This window comes from Erythrolamprus reginae, chromosome Z, assembly GCF_031021105.1.
Source record: "Erythrolamprus reginae isolate rEryReg1 chromosome Z, rEryReg1.hap1, whole genome shotgun sequence".
Lineage (NCBI taxonomy): Eukaryota > Metazoa > Chordata > Lepidosauria > Squamata > Dipsadidae > Erythrolamprus > Erythrolamprus reginae.
Window position 1 is genome coordinate 141,638,607 of NC_091963.1, and position 24,642 is coordinate 141,663,248.

General features: G+C 40.5%; 1 protein-coding gene across 1 annotated transcript; it reads left to right on the forward strand.

Annotated features, from left to right (window-relative positions):
- The first annotated feature begins 1,926 nt into the window (after positions 1-1,926).
- LOC139154224 (vomeronasal type-2 receptor 26-like) lies at positions 1,927-20,516 on the forward strand. Its single transcript, XM_070728653.1, has 7 exons — positions 1,927-1,964; positions 5,029-5,173; positions 8,253-8,429; positions 8,947-9,828; positions 13,514-13,741; positions 18,126-18,252; positions 19,615-20,516. Exons 1-7 carry the CDS (start codon positions 1,927-1,929, stop codon positions 20,514-20,516), a joined length of 2,499 nt encoding a protein of 832 aa, XP_070584754.1.
- The last annotated feature ends 4,126 nt before the right edge of the window (positions 20,517-24,642 follow it).

Sequence of the window (24,642 nt, forward strand, 5' to 3'; positions counted from 1 at the left end):
GAGGAACAGAGAAACCTTGTATAAGGCAGTCCATCTGTTAGCAAGGTACTGGCTACTAATGTTTCCTTTTCCAAAAATATTGAGTTAATTTTGCCCTAAATTTTACCTTAAAATACGAGGATTAGATTTTATTGCCTTTTACTTTAATTGTGAGATATCTATTGCTATCTAAGTGGATGGAAATCTTTATAATCAACTTGAAACGAAGTTGATTTTGTGTGTTAATATTAATTAACTTTTAATTGTTCCTACCAGTGAGGAAACTTGGATTCTCCTAGAAAGCAATGAAGTTTTGGAAATTTTATTAGAATTTTATAAGAAATTGGGAAATTCATTCACCAAATGCAAGCAATCCAGTATAGAAGCAATCTCATACATTCCAATACAAGAATCCACTGCAAAATAAAGAATATTTATATCAATAGTAATAGAGTTTTCAAAAGAAAACTGGAAATAATGAATTAAAATATGCCATTTGAAATATCTGGGATAAATCTACACACCAATAGTAGAATGATTGATTTTCTGTCAAAATCACCCTGATATTCCCAAATGTGGGAGGAAGCAACTTTGCTTTCTTTTCTCGGCCCCACTCAGGGGCCATTTCAAGATAGATAAATTTTTTATAGTTGACAACTATAATTTTACATGGTTACATATTTTTGCTGATCTCCCCCCTACCCCCCCCCCCCCCCGGGGCTAAGGGACATAAGGAAAGCAAAGTTGCTTCTTCCCACATTTGAGAATACCAGGATGATTTCGACAGAAAATCAACCATATAGCTCTTCCCTGGTAAAAGCTGATTCAGAGGTGAGCCTGTAGCACAGAGGTTAATATCCTTCCTTGCATGCAGCATGCTACAGGTTCAAATCCCAGTAAGGGTATGTCTAGCTGACGAGGCCATAACAAAGCCAAAATAGACCTATACTAGGCTCCCTTCATTTTCACTTATCAGCAAAAATACTGTGTGTAATCAATAGTAGAATGTTCCTACTATTCAATTTTGTTGTTACTATATTTAATTAATATGGTGATGGTGAGGATGATGTCTAATTTTTCTCTAGCTTCACCACTATTTGAGAAGTGCTTAATTTAACAACAGTAATTCTGCCTTACCGGACTGCCCATGCAAATTCCTATCCTGGTATGGATATGGCTGGCCGATAACAGCAGTCTAGGTCGCTGATTGCGGTCAGCGTTCAAGTCATTACTCCAGGTGAAAGTGACTTGAAGAGGAGCCCCCAACACTAGTATTTTTCTTTATATCACGGACCTTAATGGTTCTTTGGCTCTGGACCGGTTTTCCCGGTATCGGAGACAGGCTTTCAACCATTTAATGGTTTACACCCCTTGGGGGCTCGGGATCCTAAGTACATTATCAACTTCCCAGGTAGGGATAGTAGGGGGCAGGTAGCAGATGCATTTGTGTCAAGGATAGCCAAGCGGTACCTTGTCTTCCCCCTTCGTTTTGTACATCCAGCTATCAGGATTTAAGGCCTTGACTGGCAGGCCCACAGTTTGTTAGTTCCTCGAAGGAATATTCAAGGTTAATAATTGTACCACCTGGGGACCAAATGTGGTTTTATTTTGACATTTACAAAATAACATTAGTTAGCTCTCCGGTTTTCTCCCTTTTAATGTGCTAGCTTGTATAGAGGAGGTACCTTCCTTGCTGCACATGGCTAAGGGGTTTCAGTTAAGGAGGGCAGTTGGATGTTAGTTTCTATCGAGTAGAATTACTATATTAGTGGGCCACTGCACTCGCTTTATCATTCATGCGGTGCGTGTTGGCCTCTAGGGTTTTTTGGCAATAAGACCGCACATGCTAACCATGTGAGCGATCTTGCACGGTTTTTATTGCAAGGAGGTTTATGTAGCTGATTATTTCTTTCCCATACAGGCAAAGGTCACTAGTTTCATCCCGTAATGGTGCAGGTGACGACTGTGGCTATTAGTGGCTCACAGTTGGTTTATTTACCTTTAACACAGGGTCCGACGCCTCCTTCCTACCAAACCAAGGGTTCCTTGGTTATTAATTTTATTAGCTGCTTTACATTATTTTCCTGCTGATCTGGCGGATCTATTCAATATTGTAGTGAGGGCTACATTGGGCACCAGGATTGCTTGGCCAATCACTGTCAGTAACAGGTTTTTTCCTCTCGGCCAGGGGTATATCTTTGGTTCAATTGCTTAAAGCAAGGCACTGACGTATTTTTTGGTCATACTGGACAAATTCCCTCCTATTGGGGGTGGCGAATTGGGCACAATTAATTCTGGTTCCTCTCACCGCTTGGTGCCTTGCCTTTATTTAGCATTGTTCACCTTCTTTCATTGTGTTTATCAAAGATGAGGGTCGGCCCTGAGGCTGAGGCTGTGGGAATCTGGATCAGAGAGGATAGTCATAAGGGTGCTCATTGGCTTTCTTCTTTTTACTAGCCTTATTTGATGCTGGCAGCGGTTGTGGCACTTTAGTTCCACAAGGTAGCCTGCACGGTGGTTGCCCCTCTTAACAGGGCGGCCTTCCATCACTGGATGCCAGTTTGTGTGGCCCTGGAAGATAGCGCACTATTTCTTTGGGACTGAGACAACAATTGCAGCTGCTGGTTTTTTTAAATAAGATTCAATTACATAGGCCATGGGAGGTCTTTGGTATACCTCTGACAGATGTCACAGGGTTATTTTCTCCTGCGATAATGACATACTTTGTTCTTTCAGATTGCTGATTATGGGGAGAGCCCAGAGAGCTTCGCAGTTTGACTTTGGATTGTGGCGGATGGTGTTGGCGGGTCACGGTCCTGCAGCCTGACCAAGAAGTCTACGATGGACGGGCTCCTCCTATTGTCAGATGGGATGGTTATCGACTGTGGTACCACCCAGTTTGCAGTGGCCACACATGGTGGCAACATTCTCGGTGTTGCACGGGCCTGACCATGTTCAGTCATGCCCACGAGGGCCTATGGGTTCTTGTGTGGTTGTGCCAAATGGCAGGTCTTGCCCGAGTTGGCATGACTAGAAATGTGAGGGGCTTTGCATTTCTTGCCTAGCCCATGTAGACCCCTGGGTACCTTTCAGTCACACATCGATTTGGGCTGTAATCCTCTCGAGGCTTGTGGGATGCCACGGTTATTTCCTAGAATAGGAAAGAGATAAGGGGGGGTTGACACTTGTTAACACCGCCCCTAGGTCAGTATAGACAAGTTGGGTCTCTACTGAGCCTGGCAGTCACCTCCCCGAGTGGAATGCCAAAAACCTTTTCTTGGGGACCTCCAGGGCGTCTGCATGAGCTGGTGCAGGTTGAGAGGGGAGTCGGGGGGCCAAGATAGAGATCAGACCCTCCTCTGTGACAGGTTAGGGGCGGAAATTGGGTGGTGTAGCAACTGCGTGTTCTCCTTTGGGCATCTTTTAAGATGATGGACAGCCCCTCGCCAGGAGCTCATGGTGTCTGCACTGGCCTGGGCGATTGGAGAGGGACTGCCCCTGGGACTCACCTATCCCAATAACTGGAAGGGGAGGGGATGGTGAGCCCTCCCACATGCCTGGGTGTGGCCAGGATCCAGGTGAAGGCATGGTACCTTCACCTTGTTCAGCAAGGAGCTACACCCATAAGTTGCCCAAGAAGGTTATTTGTGAATTATTTCCAACCCAAAATATTTTATGACCCCTGCAGGTCTTGGTAATTTGACGATAATCATTTAAAGTTCATTTAACTTTAATAAAGTGACCCATTTTTAAATCCAGTTCTTGGTGTCTGCGTTCTTATTCTGCCTCCAGTGCAACTTTTATTGAGGCAGGGACCTAGCTTCTGAAATCTGTGTTTTTGAGCTTTGGGTTTGATCATAGTATGAACTTTGCAGAATCATTGAATGAAACTACAGAAAACACCTCTTGTAGCAACAATTGAGGACCTGTATACTGCACAAGTCAAAAGGAGGATGGTGAAAATATTTACTAACCCCTCACATCCTGGACACAAACTGTTTCAACTCCTACCCTCAAAACGTTGCTACAGAGCACTGCACACCAAGACAACCAGATACAAGAACAGTTTTTTTCTGAATGCCATCACTCTACTAAACAAATAATTCCCTCAACACTGTCAAACTTTTTATTAAGTCTGCACTTCTATTTCTACTAGTTTTTCTCATCATTCCTATAATTCTTTTCCTCCCACTTAGGACTGTATGACTGTAACTTGTTGCTTGTATCCTTAAGAATTTTATTAATATTGATTGTTTCTTCATTGCTTATTTGACCCCATGACAATCATTAAGTGTTGTAGCACATGATTCTTGACAAATGTATCTTTTCCTTTTATGTATACTGAGAGCATAGACATCAAGACAAATTCCTTCTGTGTCCAATCACAGTTAGCCAATAAAGAATTCTATTCTATTCTATTCTATTCTGGCAAATGCACAGGTAGACCATTTTACTGGGATCAAATAATTGATTAAGTGATTGAAAGCATTTATTTACTGTGGACTTCACAAAGACTCTTCTTTCATGTCTGCATTTTCTTCTTTTTTCCATCCTTTTTGGGGGGTTTTGAGACTTGCTATCATCTATTGCAAATTCCTTTATTCCTACTGGTAGTCAGAGACTTTTTTCTTCCTGACAGATAACAAACTAAATGCTCATTCTTGTTCAGGGCTTCCAAGGCCTGGGATTCTAAGTGAGTGATTATCTCAAATATAATGATTAGTATTAATTACAATTGTCAAGAGACATGGAAACAGTGGATCAAAAACTGTTAATCCATTCCTATCTGCAATTAAATTAAATAAGCCAATGGTTTTTGCCTTCAAATCGAAATTTCTCATCTTCTTCATAAACACATGCAAATGTGCACACCCAGATGCAGACCAAGTATGGTTTTGCAGTTCTTAAATTGAAAATCTAGTAAAATACACACAAAAAACCTGGGTGTGAATCCCGAATGAATTGTTTCATTTCATACAGTGTGTCCGTCACATGCCTGGCAATCCTGTGGCCACAAGTAATATGTAACATTTCTCATAATAAATGCAGCATTGTTGATCCTCTGCCTATTCTTCACAAGCAATACCAGGCAGGGGACATCGACATCTCTGGCATCATTTCTCAGATCTCCCTGTTTTACATGATGATGGACTTCAAGAAACTTCCTTCTAGTGACCTCTTCGAAGATATTTTGTAAGTGTTCAGTTAATGGCAAGATGCATGAATGTAAAATAGAAGTTATTGTGAGCAAGAGTTAAGAGTATTGCTTCAATTGTATAACATTTGCATCATGCCACATCTATGTAGATATCTGTCATAAAGGCTGCCATTTGGCCTTAAGTATAAGACCAAGTACTTTACGTAGAGTATACAATAACTGCTGATTATGTAATATATGCATGTACTCTATTCACTGGCTTTGTATATACATATATGTAATGATTTTATGGCATTTATATTTTCTGCATACTTATAACTTTCCTCTGTTTGATATACCTGGTATTGCCAAACAAAGAATGTTAGAAAACAGATATTTTATTTTTGTTGAGGTAGTGATTAGAATGCCCCTTTCCCTTTACCTAAATGTCATAAATGTTAGATTTAGCCAGGGTCTAGTCTCTGAAGATATTGTATCCTGTACTCAATTTAATTATATTTTTTGTTTAGATAAATTTATCCAAAAGGTACTTTCCTCTGTCATAATATGAAAGCTGTATTAAGGAAGCTAAGAACAAAATTTTCTTCCTTAATAATACACACTCTCTCTCAAGATTTGTTTGCCACTCAGCTCTTTTCAAAATGACTTGTATGGCTTATAAACATTAAAATCCAATAACACATGAATAATAAATACTCCTAAGAGCAGTAATAAATTACATTTACAAGAATGTGTATAGAAGGAGATAGACTTTTCTCTTAATCCTTCAACCATATTTGATGAACATCCTAAACCAGTGTTTCCCAGCCTTTTTTTGACCATGCCCCCCTCCTTAACATATAATTCTTACTATTTAAAAAGTGAACTCTTATTCACATAGAGGAAACCTAAAAGGCCATTAACTTAGTTTAAACAAAGTTCCAATTGCCCCCATTAAAAATCACATTAATGGAAACATATCCTAAAGTAATCAAACCTGCAAAACTGTTCTATTCATTCCATGTAGAACTTTCCAGAGAAAAGATGGAATTGAAGAAAAGCTGAATAATAAAGAATTAGATGTTGATTTCACTAGGAACAGCCATAAAAATGGCCCAGCTCACTCTAGACTTTCTGACCAAGCATTACTGGCTTACAGAGGCCTACTTAATATAGGAATAGAATAGAATAGAACAGAACAGAATTCTTTATTGGCCAAGTGTGATTGGACACACAAGTAATTTGTCTTGGTGCATATGCTCTCAGTGTACATAAAAGAAAAAGATACATTTGTCAAGAATCATGTGGTACAATACTTATTGACTGTCATAGGGGTCAAATAAGTAATGAAAAAACAATCAATATTAATAAAAAGCTTAGGATACAAGCAACAAGTTACAGTCATACAGTCCTAAGTGGGAGGAAAAGGATGATAGGAATGATGAGAAAAACTAGTAGAAATAGAAGTGCAGACTTAGTAAAAAGTTTGACAGTTTTGAGGGAATTATTTGTTTAATAGAATGATAGCGTTTGGAAAAAAACTATTCTTGTGTCTAGTTGTCTTGGTGTGCAATGCTCTGTAGCAACGTTTTGAGGGTAGGAGTTGAAACAGTTTATATCCAGGATGCGAGGGCTTAATAAATATTTTCACAGCCCTCTTTTTGACTTATGCAGTATACAGGTACTCAATGGAAGGCAGGCTGGCAGCAATTGTTTTTTCTGTAGTTCTGATTATCCTCTGAAGTCTGTGTCGGTCCTGTTGGGTTGCAGAACCAAACCAGACAGTTATAGAGGTGCAGATAACAGACTCAATGATTCCTCTGTAGAACTGTATAAGCAGCTTCTTGGAAAGTTTGAACTTCTTGAGTTGGCACAGATATAACATTCTTTGTTCTGCTTTTTTGATGATGCTTTTAATGTTAGGTGATCATTTTAGGTCTTGAGATATGATAGAACCTAGAAATTTGAAGGTCTCTACTGTTGATACTGTGTTGTCTAATATTGTGAGAGGTGGAAGGATGGAAGGGTTTTTCCTAAAGTCTACCACCATTTCTACGGTTTTGAGTATGTTTGGTTCTAGATTGTTCTAAATGTTGGGGATATAGCATTGCTTCCAGCTGTATGGCTTTAGCTCCAGTGGTCTCTTAGAAGAACTTGAATGATTAAAAACAAATAAGGCAATGGGTCCAGATGGCATCCACCCCAGATTTTTTAATGAACTCAGATATGTGATTGCTACCCCCCTGACTGATTTGTTTAACCAATCCCTTTTAACAGGAGATGTTCCTGATGATTGGAGAATGGCCAGTGTTGTGCCTACCCACAAGAAGCTACTAACTACAGACCAGTTAGCTTGACATCAGTTATAGTTAAAATGACGAAGACTCTACTCAAAAAGAGGATAAATCAGCACCTAAAAACCAATAACTTATTGGACCCAAAGTAGCATGGCTTTACTGAGCGAAAATCATGTCAGACTAATCTCATTGATTTCTTTGAATATGTCACAAAGGTGTTAGATTAAGGTGGTGCCATGGATATTGCCTATCTGGATTTCAGCAAAGCCTTTGATATGGTTCCACATAAAGAGCTGATAGATAAGTTAGTGAAGATTGGACTTAATCCCTGGATAGTTCAGTGGATTTGCAGCTAGCTGAGGCGAAGATATCAGAGGGTTGTTGTTAATGGCGAGTATTCTGAGCAGAGCCTGGTTACTATACATCTAGCATTCCGGGGCCAGTGGGGGCAGCAGGAGAAAGGAGAGAGGCGCTGCTCCACCAGACTACGGCATACCATCCAGAATATAGACAGCTTTATACAATTTGAGCTAGTTTTGTAGCATTATCCTATTGATTAAGAACCAGCAGCCGAGTTTCATGCTTGTCCAGGGCCCCGGAGACTGAGGCAACCAGTGAGAAACTGTAGGGCGGAATCAAACATATATTAATTAATATATTAATATTATCACTGATGGAAAATGCACAATAGACAACATATTTTCAGTTAAAGATATTATAACTCTCTCTTCAGAGTCATAACTCAGATTTACCAACATATCCTTGCTTTAGTATTTGCTGTCAAGGAGATCAATATCAATCCCAAGATTTTACCGAATGTTACACTGGGCTTCCAAAACTATTTTATTTCAAAATGGATGTATCATGCATCAATGGAATTCCTTTCATCTAAAAACAGATTAATCCCTAATTACAACTGTGACATCCATAAATATCCAGTAGCAATAATTGGAGGACCTGACACGGAAGTATGTCTTCATGTGGCCATCATTTTGCATATCTACAAGTTTCCTCAGGTAACCATGTATGTGGAGTACATATACAATCTGGTTAAGTATAACATTCCTTTTAGATAAAGATGGGAGAAAGTAAACCATAACTAAAATCAAATGGCATATTTTTCTTTCAAACCTATTTTGAAATTCCTGAAACATACCTGTTATTGGTTGCTCTTTTTTCAATTGCATGTGTAATAATATTGGAGACCCTCATGATATTAACAAAACCTAGAAAGTTCCTGGTGCACCAAATCTTACTGGATACATTTACAGAATCTAATAACTGAATTTAACCCTGTCCTAAATTCATACAACAGACTGAACCATATGCCCAGATTTATAAAGCATAGGAAGAAAAAGAAGTTTAAGACTAGCAAAGATTGACTACTGTGCATAATTGATCTTAAAGGTTTATGCTTGAAAGTGTTATAAAATAGAACTAAACTTTTTCAGTATAATTAGAACAAAAATATTGACTAAAAAAAAAATATCAAAGCTTATTCCCTTCTTTTTAAGCTCTTCTATATTTTTATAGTTGATGTATGGCTCTGCTCCAGCAACAAATAAGCACAAACAGGATGGTTTCTATCACCAAATGTTTCCAAATATGGATTTTCAATATAAGGGGATTCTTCAGTTACTGAAGCATTTTATGTGGACATGGATTGGGGTCTTGTGCGTGAATAATGACAATGGGGAGAAGTTTGTACAAAATGTAGTCCCTATGTTTGGCAAGAATGGAATCTGCTTTGACTTCATTGAAAGATTTCCCTTAATTTCTTATTCTACTGATATTCTCACTATGGTGAAAGAAGGGATGAAAATATACAGTGTTGTGATGAACAGCACTGTCAATTCGGTGTTGATTCAAGGTGAAATTGATATAATGATAATTTTGAGAATGCTTCCTGCTGTGTCAAAATATGAAGAGATACCATTACAAGGGAAGAGTAAAATCTGGATTTTGACAGCTCAGATGGATTTCACATCTCTTCCCTTCCAGAGATGGGAAGATCTAGATTTTCTGCATGGTGCTCTATCCTTTGCGGTTCATTCAAGAGAGGTCCTAGGGTTTCGGGAATTTCTTCAAACGAGAAAGCCAAACTTCAATCAAGAAGATAGCTTTATTAGGGTTTTCTGGAAGGAGGCATTTGGATGTGTATTCTCAGGCTCCGTGGTTGATGAGAAACACAAATCCATGATGGAAAGTCAACCAATCTGCACTGGGGAGGAGAAACTAGAGACCCTCCCAGCATCTGTTTTTGAAATGGCTATGACTGGCCACAGCTATAGTGTCTACAATGCAGTCTATATTTTGGCACAGGCAATACACACTGTTCAATCATCCACCTTCAAATATAGAGCACGAATAGGCAAACTAAGACTTAATGAATTTCTCAAACTTCACCCATGGAAGGTAATGTCTCAAGGACACTGTCAAGTATATAGCTTTATCTCTATCTCATCATAACAGACAAATTACACATTTAATTCAATATCATTTTGCTTTTGGTCATAGTGTATTTCCACTCCAATTAAATGAAATTTCATTTTCTTGACCTTAACCCTTGTTTCACATCTTTATATTGATTTCAGAATAGTTTGTTTACTGAGTTTAATTATTCAGTGGCATTTTCCCCATAAGTTTAAATTTAGCAATTTATCATAACCTCATAATTATTGATAAGAAAATTATTTTTATAAAGATCTTTTTTTCTGTTAGCTTTCTCATGGGTTGATGGGTGTGAGGGCGGATTTTCAGAATTATTCAAATGACAGAATGTAAAAATCGTCTGGTGAACTTTATTTTCCCTTTTATATTGAATATTTAATAATTATAAGTGCACTGGTATATCTAGAAGTTTAATTCTTTCATATAAATAGCAAACAACTTACCACTAAAGGAAATAAATATTTCTTCCTTCTCCTTCTGACTTCCAAAGAGATTATAAATTAATGTGTGATTGTTTTCATATTTGTTGGAAGGGGAGGTTATGGGTGAGATCATCCTAGGGCATGGGGTGAGGTATCATCAATGTGCCGATGATACCCAGTTATACATCTCCACCCCATGTCCAGTCAATGAAGCAGTGGAAGTGATGTGGCGGTGCCTGGAGGTTGTTGGGGCCTAGATGGGTGTCAACAAGCTCAAACTCATCCCAGACAAGACGGACTGGCTGTGGGTTTTGCCTCCCAAGGACAATTCCATCTGCCTATCCATCACCCTGGGGGGGGATTATTGACCCCCTCAGAGAGGGTTTGCAACTTGGGCGTCCTCAATCCACAGCTGACATTGGAACATCATCTTTCGGCTGTGGCGAGGAGGGCATTTGCCCAGGTTCGCCTGGTGCACCGGTTGTAGCCCTATATGGACATGCCCCCATCACCTCGAGGTTTGATTACTGCAACGCTCTCTACATGGAGCTACCTTTGAAAAATGTTCAGAAACTTCAGATCGTGTAGAATACGGCAGCGAGAGCCATTGTGGGGCTTCCTGGATTCGTCCATGTTTCTACAACACTCCGTGGCCTGCATTGGCTGCCGATCAGTTTCAGGTCACAATTCAAAGTGTTGCTTATGACCTTTAAAGCCCTACATGGCAATGGATCAGAGTACCTCTGGAACCGCCTGCTACTGCATGAATCCCAGCAAACGATAAGGTCCCACAGAGTTCGCCTTCTCCAGGTCCTGTCGACTAAACAATGTCATTTGGCGGGCCCCAGGGGAAGAGCCTTCTCTGTGGTGGCCCCGGCCCTCTGGAATCAACTCCCCCCGGAGGTAAAAACTGCCCCCACCCTCCTTGTCTTTCGCAAATTACTCAAGACCCACCTATATCGCCAGGCATGGGGGAACTGAGACACTTCCCTCAGGCTTCTATATTTTATGTTTGTTGTGTATGTGTTGTATGGTTTTAATTGTTGGGGTTTTATACAGTATATCTTTTCTTATATATCTAATATTAGATTTGTTTACTGTTATATTGTTTTTATTATTGTTGTGAGCCGCCCCGAGTCTTCAGAGAAGGGCGGCATACAAATCTAATAAATTGAATTGAATTGAATTGAATTATTTTTTTCACTATTTTGGTATTGGGCTTTTATCTTTGCTGTTAAAATGTAACATTGCAGGCAAACTTTGCCCACAGCCTAGAGGTTGATCCAGTGCTGAAGGTTGACACAGCCTTCTATTCTTCCAAGCAGAGGTGGGTTCCTCCTGGTTCGGAAAACTTCACCCAAGCCAGTAGAAACCTGTTGGTGATGTCACCTTGATATCATGGAAACCAGTTTGGTTGGTGCTGGTCCATGGGTGCCACTTTTTCTTTAAAATCCATTTTCTGTGTGCTTGGAAGTGGGTCTGCCCTCCCATCCCTGAGTTTACATCAACCTTTATTACTGTCTCCGAAGCCCAGCTGATCAGCTCTGCTGTGGTTTTTCATACCCCTTTCCTTGTTTGCAACATGGAAGGGTCTGGTTTTAACTACTGAGCATGTGCTGAAGCCAATTGGCATGAGGGGACATGTGAGTGCATGTGTGCATACATGTGAATCAAGTGCACATGAACAAAACATGCACTTTCATTGTGATGCAAACTAGCGGGGTATTATTTATTTATTTGTTTGTTTGTTTGTTTGTTTGTTTGTTTGTTTATTTGCTTGCTTGCTTACTTACTTACTTACTTACTTACTTACTTACTTACTTACTTACTTACTTATTTATTTATTAGAGTTGAAAGGGACCTTGCAGGTCATGAAGTCCAACCCCCTGCTCAAGCAGGAAACCCTACACCACCCAAACCAGATAGCAGTCCAATTTTCATTTGAATGTATCAAGTGATGAGGCGTTCACAACCTCTGCTGGCAGGCTGTTCCACTGGTTGATCACTCTCACCATCAGAAAGTTCTTCCTTATTTCCAGGTTGAATCTCTCCTTGGTCAGTTTCCATCTGTTGTTCCTGGTCTGGCCCACTGGTGCCCTGGAAAATAGTGTGAACCTCCTCCTCTTTGTGATAACTCCTCAAATATCTGTATACTGCTATCATGTCCCCTCTGGCCCTCCTTTTTGCTAAACTATCCAGGCTCATTTCCAGCAACCTCTCTTCATATATCTTGGTTTCCAGTCCCTTTATCATTTTAGTTGCTCTTTTCTGTACTTTCTCTAGAGTTCCAATGTCCTTTTTGTAGTGGGGTGACCAAACACCCACCCCTGCTTCCCAAGATTGGTAAAATGAGGACCCAGATTGTTGAAGGCAATATGTAAATAATGCACACATGTGTAGAGAGAAGGAAGGGTTCCATTTACCGGCCGCTTATAGTACACCCTCTGAGATTATTGAGTGTGCATACACGTCTGGTGGTTGTGCACATGCCCATCAGCACAAAATTTCACATCTGTGCATGTGCAGCAAGTGAAATATCGTGTGAGGATGCTCTTGTGCATGAGATTTCACTGATTTTCAGTGTGCATGTTCAGAAGCCAAAATCGCCAAAATCAGCTATATCTCCCACGTGCAAGATTTCAATTGCTGTGCATGCATGTGTATGCTTAACATTGGTTGAAATTCCTCTTTTACATTTCAGTAGTTTACATTTTAAATCAATTAAATAGAGAAGAGAGAAGGAAAAATAGAAAAAGAAAAAGAAGTGCTTTTTCTATTATAAGCTACACAGAGTCACTGAGCTGTTTATGAACTTTCATAAACTTTCATAAATAAATAAATATTACTTAAATATATTTCATGGAGGTACTTTCTTCACCATCTGATACTGATAATAATGAACTTTTTAGTCATGTCCATTTTAACTAGCCTCTTCCTATAAGCTCCTTAGATCATTATGTTAATAAAACTATAATATTGTTATAATTATAACACACATTGTTATTTCTTTTATTATATTTGTTGCTTTTTTGCTAAAATGAAATGCAGTTTTTAAAATATTTTGAAATATTTATTTATAAATAAAAATATATTACCAAAAAAGATAGCAGCTACATACAAAAACATTTTATTCCTGATATTTCTGAAATGAAATAAAATTTTCACTTTTATAAACCTTAACACACTTTTTCTTCTGTATCTTCTTACTTTATGTTTTTGTTTTGCAGCTCAATGAAATTGTAAGAAGCATCTCATTCAATAATACAAAAGGAGAAACACTATCTTTCAATCAAAATGGAGAGCTGGATGCTGGATTTGATGTTATCAACTGGGTTACATTCCCAAACAAATCATTTTTAAAAGTCAAAGTTGGTGGAATGGGATCTATGACTTCCCAAGAGGACATGTTAATGATCCATCAGAAAGCCATCATTTGGCCAATCAGGTTTAACCAGGTTGGGCTGAAATTTATGTTTAGATAATCCCAGATAACATTACCTACTAGCAGTGAAGGGCTACCAAAAATTTTACTACCACACTGTGGGCGTGACTTATGCAGGACACCCTGCATTTTCGTTCAACATCTTTCAGTGTAAATTGGGTGCTCTGGGGTGAAGTTTTTGCTACCCCACTGTGTTTTCCCCCATCCAGGCAGTAGCCCACCCCTGCCTACTACTCTGCCTACTACTACCCAGCCTACTCAATAATGAGATGTGGAATACGTTTCTCCTCATGCTGGGTCTAAAAGATGTGCTAATGATATCTTGTACTGATTAATATTATAGGAAAGGATGTTTAGCAATATTGTTTCCAATTTACAAAAAAGTTCAGAATTAATATCTTAACATAACCATTTGAATAAAGCTTTTATATTTAAATAGTATTGAAAAAGGGAATAATTCAACGTGACCAATAAGGATCTACAAATTAGAACAAATACCTCTCTTTCAACCTACTCCAGAAGTGGGATTCAGCAGGTTTTGACCATTTCTGGAGAACTGGTAGCAGAAATTTTGAGTATTTTGGACAACTGGTAAATACCATCTCTGACTGGCCCTGCCCCATTTATTCTCTGCCTCCCAAGCATCATCTGCGTGTACCATGCCGCCTTGATTGCATCAGCAGAATCCCACCTGGCCGCTCTGTTTAGGGTGACCCGCTCCCTTTTAAATCAGGGGGGAGTTGGGGAGCCCTTGCAGTGTAGTGCCGGGGAATTTAACTTGTTTTTCGCTGATAAAGTCGCTTGGATCCGGGCTGATCTCAACTCCAATTGCATAGCAGTATCGGCTGACAATGAGTCAGTCGAGGTGACTGGGGCTAAACGTCTTTGTTCATCAGTCTGGGAGGAGTTTGACTTGGTGACACCTGATGAAGTGGACAAGGCCATTGGATCTGTGAGTTCCTCCACCTGTCTACTGGATCTGTGTCCCTCTTTGTTGGTTTCGGCTGGCCGAAAGGTGACACGGAACTGGGCCCAGGAGATTGTCAACGCCTCCTTGGGGAGGGGGTCCTTTCCGGCCCTTTATAAGGAGGCACTTTTGTGCCCCCTCCTCAAGAAGCCTTCCCTGGACCCAGCTGTGTTTAATAACTAAAGTCCAGTCTCCAACCTTCCCTTTAAGGGGAAAGTTGTTGGAAGGTGGTGGCGCTCCAACTCCAGCGGTCCTTGGAAGAAGCCGATTATCTAGGTCCTCAGCAGTCTGGATTCAGGCCTGGCTACAGCATGGAAACTGCTTTGGTCGCACTGATGGATGATCTCTGGCAGGCCTGGGACAGGGGCTTGTCCTCTGTCCTGATGATTCTTGACCTCTCAGCGGCTTTCGATACCGACCATGGTATCCTTCTGCACCAGCTGGAGGGGTTGGGAGTGGGGGGCACTGTTCTTCAGTGGTTCTCCTCCTACCTCTCTGGTCGGTCGCAGTCGGTGTTAGTGGGGGGTCAGAGGTCGACCTCTAGGTCTCTCCCTTGTGGGTTGCCTCAGGGGTCGGTCCTCTCCCCCCTGCTATTTAATATCTACATGAAACCGCTGGGTGGGATCATCCAAGGGCATGGGGTGAGGTATCAACAATATGCCGATGATACCCAGCTATACATCTCCACACCATGTCCAGTCAACGAAGCGGTGGAAGTGATGTGCTGGTGCCTGGAGGTTGTTGGGGCCTGGATGGTTGTCAACAAACTCAAACTCAACCCAGACAAGACAGAGTGGCTGTGGGTCTTGCCTCCCAAGGACAATTCCATCTGTCCGTCCATTACCCTGGGGGGGGGGACTACTGACCCCCTCAGAGAGGGTTCACAACTTGGGCGTCCTCCTCGATCCACAGCTGACACTATAACATAATCTTTCGGCTGTGATGAGGAGGGTGTTTGCCCAGGTTCGCCTGGTGCACCAGTTGCCCAGATTCGCCTGGTGCACCAGTTGCCCAGGTTCGCCTGGTGCACCAGTTGCGGCCCTATTTGGACAGGGGGTCACTGCTCACAGTCACTCATGCCCTCATCACCTCAAGGTTCGATTACTGCAGTGCTCTCTACATGGGGCTACCTTTGAAAAGTGTTCAGAAACCTCAGATCGTGCAGAACGCAGCCGCGAGAGCCATCGTGGGGCTTCCAAGATTCGCCCATGTTTCTTCAACACTCTGTGGCTTGCATTGGCTGCTGATCACAATTCAAAGTGTTGGTCATGACCTTTAAAGCCCTACATGGCTTTGGACCAGACTACCTCTGGAACCGCCTGCTACCACACTAATCCCAGCAACTGATAAGGTCGCACAGAGTTGGCCTTCTCCAGGTCCCATCGGAAGAGCCTTCTCTGTGGCAGCCCTGGCCCTCTGGAACCAACTCCCCCTGGAGATTAGAATTGCAATTAACATTATTATTATTTATATATGATTATTTGCTAATAATACAATAAGATGTAGGCTTCTGCCCCTGAAGGAAAGAGGACTAGTCAAATAACCAGAGTGGGGGAGGTAAACACAACCCATCCCCCTGTACAGAGCAGCAAGGGGGGGGGAAATTCATAATTGAGCAATAATAATAAATTAACAAAAACACCATGAGAAATTCTACCAAAACAAATATATGAACATCACACAAACTGTAGTTCATTTCCCCCAGCCACCTGGTGAATCATAAGGTGCTTAACTGACAATGAACTCGGGTGGCTGTAAGCCTCTGTGGGGAAGGCATGATGCCTAGTTTTGCCAGGGACCTTTGCGGGCAAGGGGCAAATACATCCCACATTGAATTAAGGGAAGGGGATCTTCAAGGTGCTGCCCATCCTTCTGCAGGCCCCCATGCTCAGGAACACCCATCCTGTGAAACCATTATGCCAAATTGGCTCTAAGGAATTGCAGTGACCACTGAAAAGTGTGGTGGGGAAGGAGTCACTGTCTAAGGGCCCACGGACTCTCAATCTCACCCTCGGCAGCTCAAAACCAAGCACGGTCTGAACCAAAGCCCATGCCACGAGGATGCCCTTGCTGGTAAACAAAGGGGTGGGGCTGGGTGGATCACCAGTGCTTTACCCAGCGCTTCAGTGAAAAAAAGGGGGGATCACCAGCATGCTCAAGCCAGCCATCCACCCCCCTCTGCAAATAAACCCAGTGCCAGGAACAAAGGGTGGGTGGGTAGATCATCAGTGCTACACTCAGCACCTCAGCGAAAAAGGGGGGACCACCAGTGTGCTCAAGCCAGACTCCCCCATGCAAGCAAACCCAGCACCAAGAACAAAGGGCAAGTGAGTTGGGTGAATCACACATGGCTCCCCCAGCCGCCGCCCTGATACGGCCCTTCCGAGGCCTCTGGACTGTGTCCACTTCTTCAGGAGCCCTGGGCAGAATGAAGAATGCCTGAGGCGAAGCCCTATTTATAGGGCTCGCCCAGGCAAGCCCCGGCTCCGAAAGGCAGTGCGTGGGAGTGCGGAGCCTAGCAACAGTGATCTCATGATACCTCATGAGATCGCAGTCTACGGAGAGGGGTGGCATACAAATCTAATAAATAAATAAATAAATAGCTAAGCGCCAAGGGGGTGTTCTCCCTGGCCCCAGCACAATTGCGAGCTGCTGTTAAATCGGCCGCTCATGCATATATTAAATCATAGCACATACCAGCAATCTAACAGATCTTGATTCATGGGAAACAAGTTAAGTCAAATGGTTGAGTTTAATTTTTTTAAAAATCCCTGAGTGTTGAAAGTAAAAAAAAAATCTACAAAGAAGCCAAAGACAAAATTCATCCATTCCTTTCTAAAATTATAAAAATATTCTTGTTTCAGCAGAAGATGAGCTTGTCTTAAGAGGATTTTTATCTTAGCTTCATTTAAAGTACCTGGCAAACAATCTGAGTGGTAGCTCAAAAAAAAAAATATAGTATTTCCCTTGCATTGCCTCTTCTCACCAAACCCAATGCATAGTGGAGTTTTCTCAAGCTAGAAGCTGACTTATGTGTAGCCATATTTTATTGTAGCTTTTGTCTATTTTTTCTTTAACTTTCATTAAATTTTCTGCAAAGGAATTTAATGATGTTTCAGGCTTGCCACATTCTAGCAGCAGGAAAGGATATTGTAGAGATAAGGGGGGATGTAATGGCTAGATGACATTCCTTCCCATGGGAACTGAAAAGATGCCTTCAGCTGGAGGAAGGTGGAGTTTGGAGTCATTGGGCTGGGGGACAGTGAGCTGATTGGAGAGTGTGATATGTTCCTAATAAATGTACTTTGATAAAAATGGACACCATGGAATTTTATTCTAGGGACATATTATTTGGAAACATGCCATTATTATGACTATACAATCTTGGGGAGGAAAGCAAAGGATTTTTCCCCATTTATTTTACACACAGGTCTGGCCACTTTCTCTCTGTAATAACTATTGCTCTTCAGGTTATGCAAAGACCAAAATAGAAGGGAGGCCATTTTGTTGTTATGATTGTCTTCGCTGTCCTAAAGGAAAGATTTCCAATCTTACAGGTGAGTGGTGAAAAATGAGTGAAACAACAATTTCATATAGCTTTAAATGTGTTTGTGTGTTTGTGTACCTGTGCTAGCAAGCAAGCAGCAAAGAAAAAGAAAAAGAAAAAGAAAGAATGGAAGGAAGGAAGGAAGGAAGAAAAGAAACTGGCAGGTTTAACAAAATAAAATAGTATCATAGTATCTCAGATGTGCAGAGACTATATCTGTTCAACTGCTTCAGAATGCACATGAGTACCAATATAATGCAAATTTATTTATTTATTTATTTATTTATTATTTATTTATTTATTTATTTATTTATTTATTTATTTATTTATTTATTTATTTATTTATTTATTTATTTATTTATTTATTTATTTATTTATTTATTTATTTATTTATTTATTTATTTATTTATTTATTTATTTATTTATTTATTTATTTATTTATTTATTACTTCTATGCCTCCCAATCCCAAAGGACTCAGGGTGGCTTACAAGTTGTTATGTTGGAAAATATTTGTTAAATCCATCAAGTCAACAAATCAACTCAGACCTCTAGATAGATAGATAGATAGATAGATAGATAGATAGATAGATGATAGATAGATAGATAGATAGATAGATAGATAGATAGATAGATAGATAGATAATGATGATAGATAGATGGATGGATGGATGGATGGATGGATGGATGGATGGATGGATGGATAGATAGATAGATAGATAGATAGATAGAGATAGATAGATAGATAGATAGATAGATAGATAGATAGATAGATAGATAGATAGAGAGGTAGAGGTAGAGGTAGAGGTAGAGGTAGATACAGATACAGATACAGATACAGATACAGATACAGATACAGATACAAATACATATACAGATACAGATACAGATAAAAATACAGATACAGATAGAGATGCATATAGAGACAGAGACAGAGATAGAGACAGAGGTGATAAAGATAGAGACAGATAATACATTGCCCATAAATGCAATGTTGCAATGTTCGAATATCTGAAGTACCAGATTATAGATAGATTGTAAGGAAAATACCTATATATGTGGTCACTAAAATTTGGCATTGACTTGGCAGTACAAGATCAACCAATAATCAATATTGCTGCTATATGTAAACAAAGAAATGGCAAAAATACACACAGAGAGAGAAAGAGAGAGAAAAAGATTTCTCAGAGATCCAGGATAAGTTTTTTGAGGAGTAAGCACACAAAACTTTCAATGTGTGTCATGGATAGGTGATGGTGACCAAATATATCATGAAATTTTTTATTTTTATTTTTTCCAAATGTTGAATACCATATTATATGTTTCATTTCAATGCAATCACCATTCTAACTAGAGTATCCCCCTCCCCCGCAGATATGGATGACTGTTTTTCATGTCCTGAAGATCAGTATCCAAACAAGGATCAGAATTCATGTCTTCCAAAAATTATAACCTTCCTAGCATATAAGGAATCAATGGGGACCATCTTAGCCATTTGTTCTCTTTTATCTTCTTTTATTGTATTGTTGGTTCTGGGTATCTTCATTAAATACCAGGATACTCCAATTGTCAAGGCCAACAACCAAAACCTTACTTACATCCTTCTCATTTTTCTCCTGCTTTCATTCCTTTGTGCGTTACTATTTATTGGCAAACCTCATAAAGTGATATGTGTTCTCCGACAAAGTATATTTGCTATAATATTTACTGCAGCTGTATCATGCGTATTAGCAAAAACCACCATCGTAATTTTAGCTTTCACGGCCACTCAACCAAAGTCTACTATTAGGAAATGGGTGGGGAAAAGATTAGGCTTTTCCATTGTATTTTTCTGCTCCTTCATTCAAATAGTTCTTTGCACTGTTTGGCTGTTGACTTTTCCTCCATTCCCTGATTTCAACATGCACTTAATGGCAGAAGAAATTATTATTGAATGTAATGAAAACTCCTTTGTCATGTTCTATTGTGTCCTGAGCTTTATGGGCCTCCTAGCCCTTGTCAGCTTTACTTTAGCTTTCTTTGCCAGGAAATTACCAGACTCTTTTAATGAAGCCAAATTTATCACCTTCAGCATGTTGATTTTCTGCAGTGTTTGGCTTTCCTTTGTTCCTAGTTATTTAACCACAGGGGGCAAACATATGGTGACTGTGGAGATCTTCTCCATTATAACATCCAGTGGGGGACTCTTCGTATGCATCTTTCTTCCTAAATGCTATATCATCATATTGAGGCCTGAACTGAATAACAAGCAGCAACTAAGACAAAGAAAAAACTGAAAAATATAGAATTATATTGTTTCTTTTAATTTAGCCAAGTGAAATCAGTAAGACTTCAACTGAATACCAATAAGTCTTTCCCATTGGTACCAGCCACAATGGCTACATTACATCTGCAACTTTCCATCTGACTTTGGGATTAGGTGGTTCCAGTTTTAATGTTTTATGATATGCCTCACCCAGAGTTGTATAAATGGTTGGTATAAAATTATGTTAAATTAATTAAAAATAAATAAATCTCAAAATAGAATCAAATCTGTGATTTCCATGAAAAGGCCATGCTGTTGAATGTTAAGAAATGCAATGTAAGCTCATCTCTCTCCTATGCATCATTAACATTCTAGAGTTTAATTTTGGTCAATGCTTCTCTCACATCATTAATCCATTTCTATTTCCTGAAAAACACCAGAGATGTTTACATTACAATACCAGGATTATGTTAGGCATATGATTTTGGTTACTTTTAAAGAGTTGAGATGAGCATGTTGAATTTTATATCTATTAATTAATTTCGGTATTTCAGAACTCTGCTTGGATCTTTATTTTGTTGATGATTAGATTGGAAAACACATTATTATTATCAATCTACTAATTGTTAAGAATCAATGCAGAAACCAATTATGTTTGGAAGAGTTAGCGGTAAAGGAAACCAGGCTATCAAAGAATATGATTGCTAGACACCATCAAAGGTGATTGTGAGAAAAAAAATATTTGAGAAAAACTCAAAGAGATAGATCAAAAGATATGGAACATAGAATTGCTAAGAGTCAGACACAACTAAATGGATACATCATGGTCGTCATCATTGTTACAAAAATGGTTATTATGGGATGAAGAATTTCAAATCTGTTAATGAAGGTGAAATGAAGTGATAGTGAAATTGTTGACACTTTTCATGTTGAGAGTGAGAAATTGGTTTCATGGAGAAGGGGGAAGTCATTCATTAATTTCCAATCTCTTCTAAAATTAAAAGCAAGGAGAAAGGATATTTATTGTTTGTGGTCCTTTAGTAATGATTAAATATCACATATAAAAGAGGAAGAAAGAAATTGAACTGGCTTGCTATATGATTCTTGCATGCTGTCATTTGAAAACTACTGAAAATTCAATTCAATTCAATTCAATTTATTAGATTTGTATGCCGCCCCTCTCCGAAGACTCGAGGCGGCTCACAACAATGATAAAAACAATATTATAATGGCACAAATCTAATATTAAAAATAACTAAAAAACCTATCATAATTAAAAAACCAAACAGCACATACATACCAAACATAAATTATAAGGAGCCTGGGGAAAAAATGTCTCAAATCCCCCATGCCTGGCAGTATAGGTGGGTCTTCAGTAGTTTACGGAAGACAAGGAGGGTGGGAGCAGTTCTAATCTCCGGGGGGAGTTGATTCCAGAGGGCTGGGGCTGCCACAGAGAAGGCTCTTCCCCTGGGGCCCGCCAGACGACATTGTTTAGTTGACGGGACCTGGAGAAGGCCAACTCTGTGGGACCTTATCAGTCACTGGGATTCATGTGGTAGCAGACAGTTCCGGAGGTACTCTGGTCCAATGCCATGTAGGACTTTAAAGGTCATAACCAACACTTTGAATTGTGACCAGAAATTGATCAGCAGCCAATGCAGGCCACGGAGTGCTGTAGATACATGGGCGAATCTGGGAAGCCCCACGATGGCTCTCGCGACCCCGTTCTGCATGATCTGGAGTTTCCGAACACTTTTGAAGGGTAGCCTCATGTAGAGAGCATTGCAGTAATTGAACCTCGAGGTGATGAGGGCATGAGTGACTGTGAGCAATGACTCCATGTCCAAATAGGGCTGCAACTGGTGCACCAGGTGAACCTGGGCAAACGCCCTCCTCGCCACAGCCGAAAGATGATGTTCCAATGTCAGCTGTGGATCGAGGAGGATGCCCAAGTTACGTACCCTCTCTGAGAGGGTCAATAATTTCCCCCCCGGGGTGATGGACGGACAGATGGGATTGTCCTTGGGAGGCAAGACCCACAGCCACTCCATCTTGTCTGGGTTGAGTTTGAGTTTGTTGATACCCATCCAGGCCCCAACAGCCTCCAGGCACTGGCACATAACTTCCACTGCTTAGTTGACTGGACATGGGGTGGAGATGTACAACTGGGTATCATCCGCATATTGATGATACCTCACCCCATGCCCTTGGATGATCTCACCCAGCAGTTTCATGTAGATATTAAATAGCAGGGGGGAGCAGACCGACCCCTGAGGCACCCCACAAGGGAGAGACCTAGAGGTCGAACTCTGACCCCCCACTAACACCGACTGCGACCGACCGGAGAGCTAGGAGGAGAACCATTGGAGAACAGTGCCTCCCACTCCCAGCCCCTCCAGCCGGCACAGAAGGATACCATGGTCGATTGTATCGAAAGCTGCTGAGAAGTCAAGAAGCACCAGGACAGAGGACAAACCCCTGTCCTGGGCCCGCCAGAGATCATCCATCAATGCGACCAAAGCAGTTTCTGTGCTGTAACCGGGCCTGAAACCAGACTGCTGAGAACCTAGATAATCGGCTCCTTCCAAGGACTGCTGGAGTTGCAGCGCCACCACCTTCTCAACAACCTTCCCCATAAAAGGTTCTGGGCATCTGTTACTCTTCAGGTAACATGCTACACCCCTCCCACCATTCTACCATTTAAAGTTTCTCACTAGTTAACTAGCGGAGGGGGGGGCAGGTTCCCCATTAGCTTCCCCCAAGTAACTACGTAAAATCAACTGGGTGTACAGCCTATCAGAAAAAACAGTGGAGTGAGGATATACCTCCAAAACATTAACAGAAAGGCCTGTGAGGAGATACCTGGTTGGGTAATTTCCCCCCATTGCCTTCAGCCGGTGAAAACCAGAACTGTTGGACCCCAGCCGCAGATGGCCCAGAAAATATATATTGAACCAGTTCTGCTCCTCTCAGTCAGCCATTCCTCGCCAGGATGGGATCTCTCTCTTCTCAATATCTGCAGAAACAATTTTTATATTTACAGCTGTTTAAGAAAGAAATTTCTTAAACAGCCTATTATGTTGCTTCCGCCAATTTACAAGTATATACTGTAGCTTCCTCAAAGGGTTTTTCCCCCAAAGGTTCATTCAAAATTCAAATTTACAAGCTTACAATGTTTCCTTTCTTTTCGTTCTTCTTTATCACCTTTTCAAAAAATATCAGCTCTCTAGCTAGTTTCTTTTTTTGCCAAGGTCACACAGTAGATGTCAGCTGAATAAGCAAGTATTCCCCCAACAACAAATGTTCCAACAGCAGATGGAACAGATGGCAATCCTTTGATCATATTTTAAGTCTAAAAAAGGAAGAAAAATGTCTGAAACTTTAAATCCTTAAGTTCTTTTAAATCCAGATTTCAAAACCATAAATAATCTAACCACAAAAAATCTAGTCCAAAAGCCACAATATGGGTTTCAGTTGTCACTTTCTAAATCAATTCAAATGGCATTGAACAGTTCTGGTATTAATCAGCTACCTTGCCCCAACTTCCTTGAATCTCTTTTCTTCTTGTTAAAAAAAAGTTCTATTAAAAATATTTTTTTCCGGCAAAATGCTCACCACATCTCTCAATTTTCTTCTTCTCAACCTCCTGCAGAACTGTTAAAGTTCCTTTGTTCTTTACAGATGACTTCCAACATACAAAAAACTCTTTCTATCATGTAGCCGGAACCGTGATTATGGTGGCCAAAGCCACTTCATACCATTACCTGTGGAGGTTCCAGGCAGACTATCCATGGAGTATGATGACCCCAAAACAGACCACCCAACAAGTCTCCTTCATCTTCCTTTCAGGGAGACTTTGAGCTGATTCAAAAGAATTGGCATTCCTAAACAGCAGGGATTTGGATATTCCCTGGCAGGAGTGCAGGGAACTCTGTTTCACCACGGCAAGTGACTACACCCTTCTCCACAAGGGGAACCTTTAACCTTGACCTTAATCTAATCCTTAGTTAATGTTGTAGCAATTTGTGTCATTGATTTTAATTTAAATGAAGGAAGTACTGCATGGAAATTATCTGAGCTTCTTCTCCTCTGTGCAGGCATTTTATTACCAGCCCAAGGAACATAATTTCTGCACATATATTTGGTTTTCAGAT

Excerpts from the sequence above, each read along its gene's own strand:
- LOC139154224 (XM_070728653.1), top strand. The coding sequence starts at position 1,927 with ATGGTGCAGGTGACGACTGTGGCTATTAGTGGCTCACA. Across the intron at positions 1,965-5,028 it reads GTGGCTATTAGTGGCTCACA|CATTGTTGATCCTCTGCCTA; the intron begins GTTGGTTTATTT and ends TAATAAATGCAG. Across the intron at positions 13,742-18,125 it reads GGCCAATCAGGTTTAACCAG|GTCTGGCCACTTTCTCTCTG; the intron begins GTTGGGCTGAAA and ends TTTTACACACAG.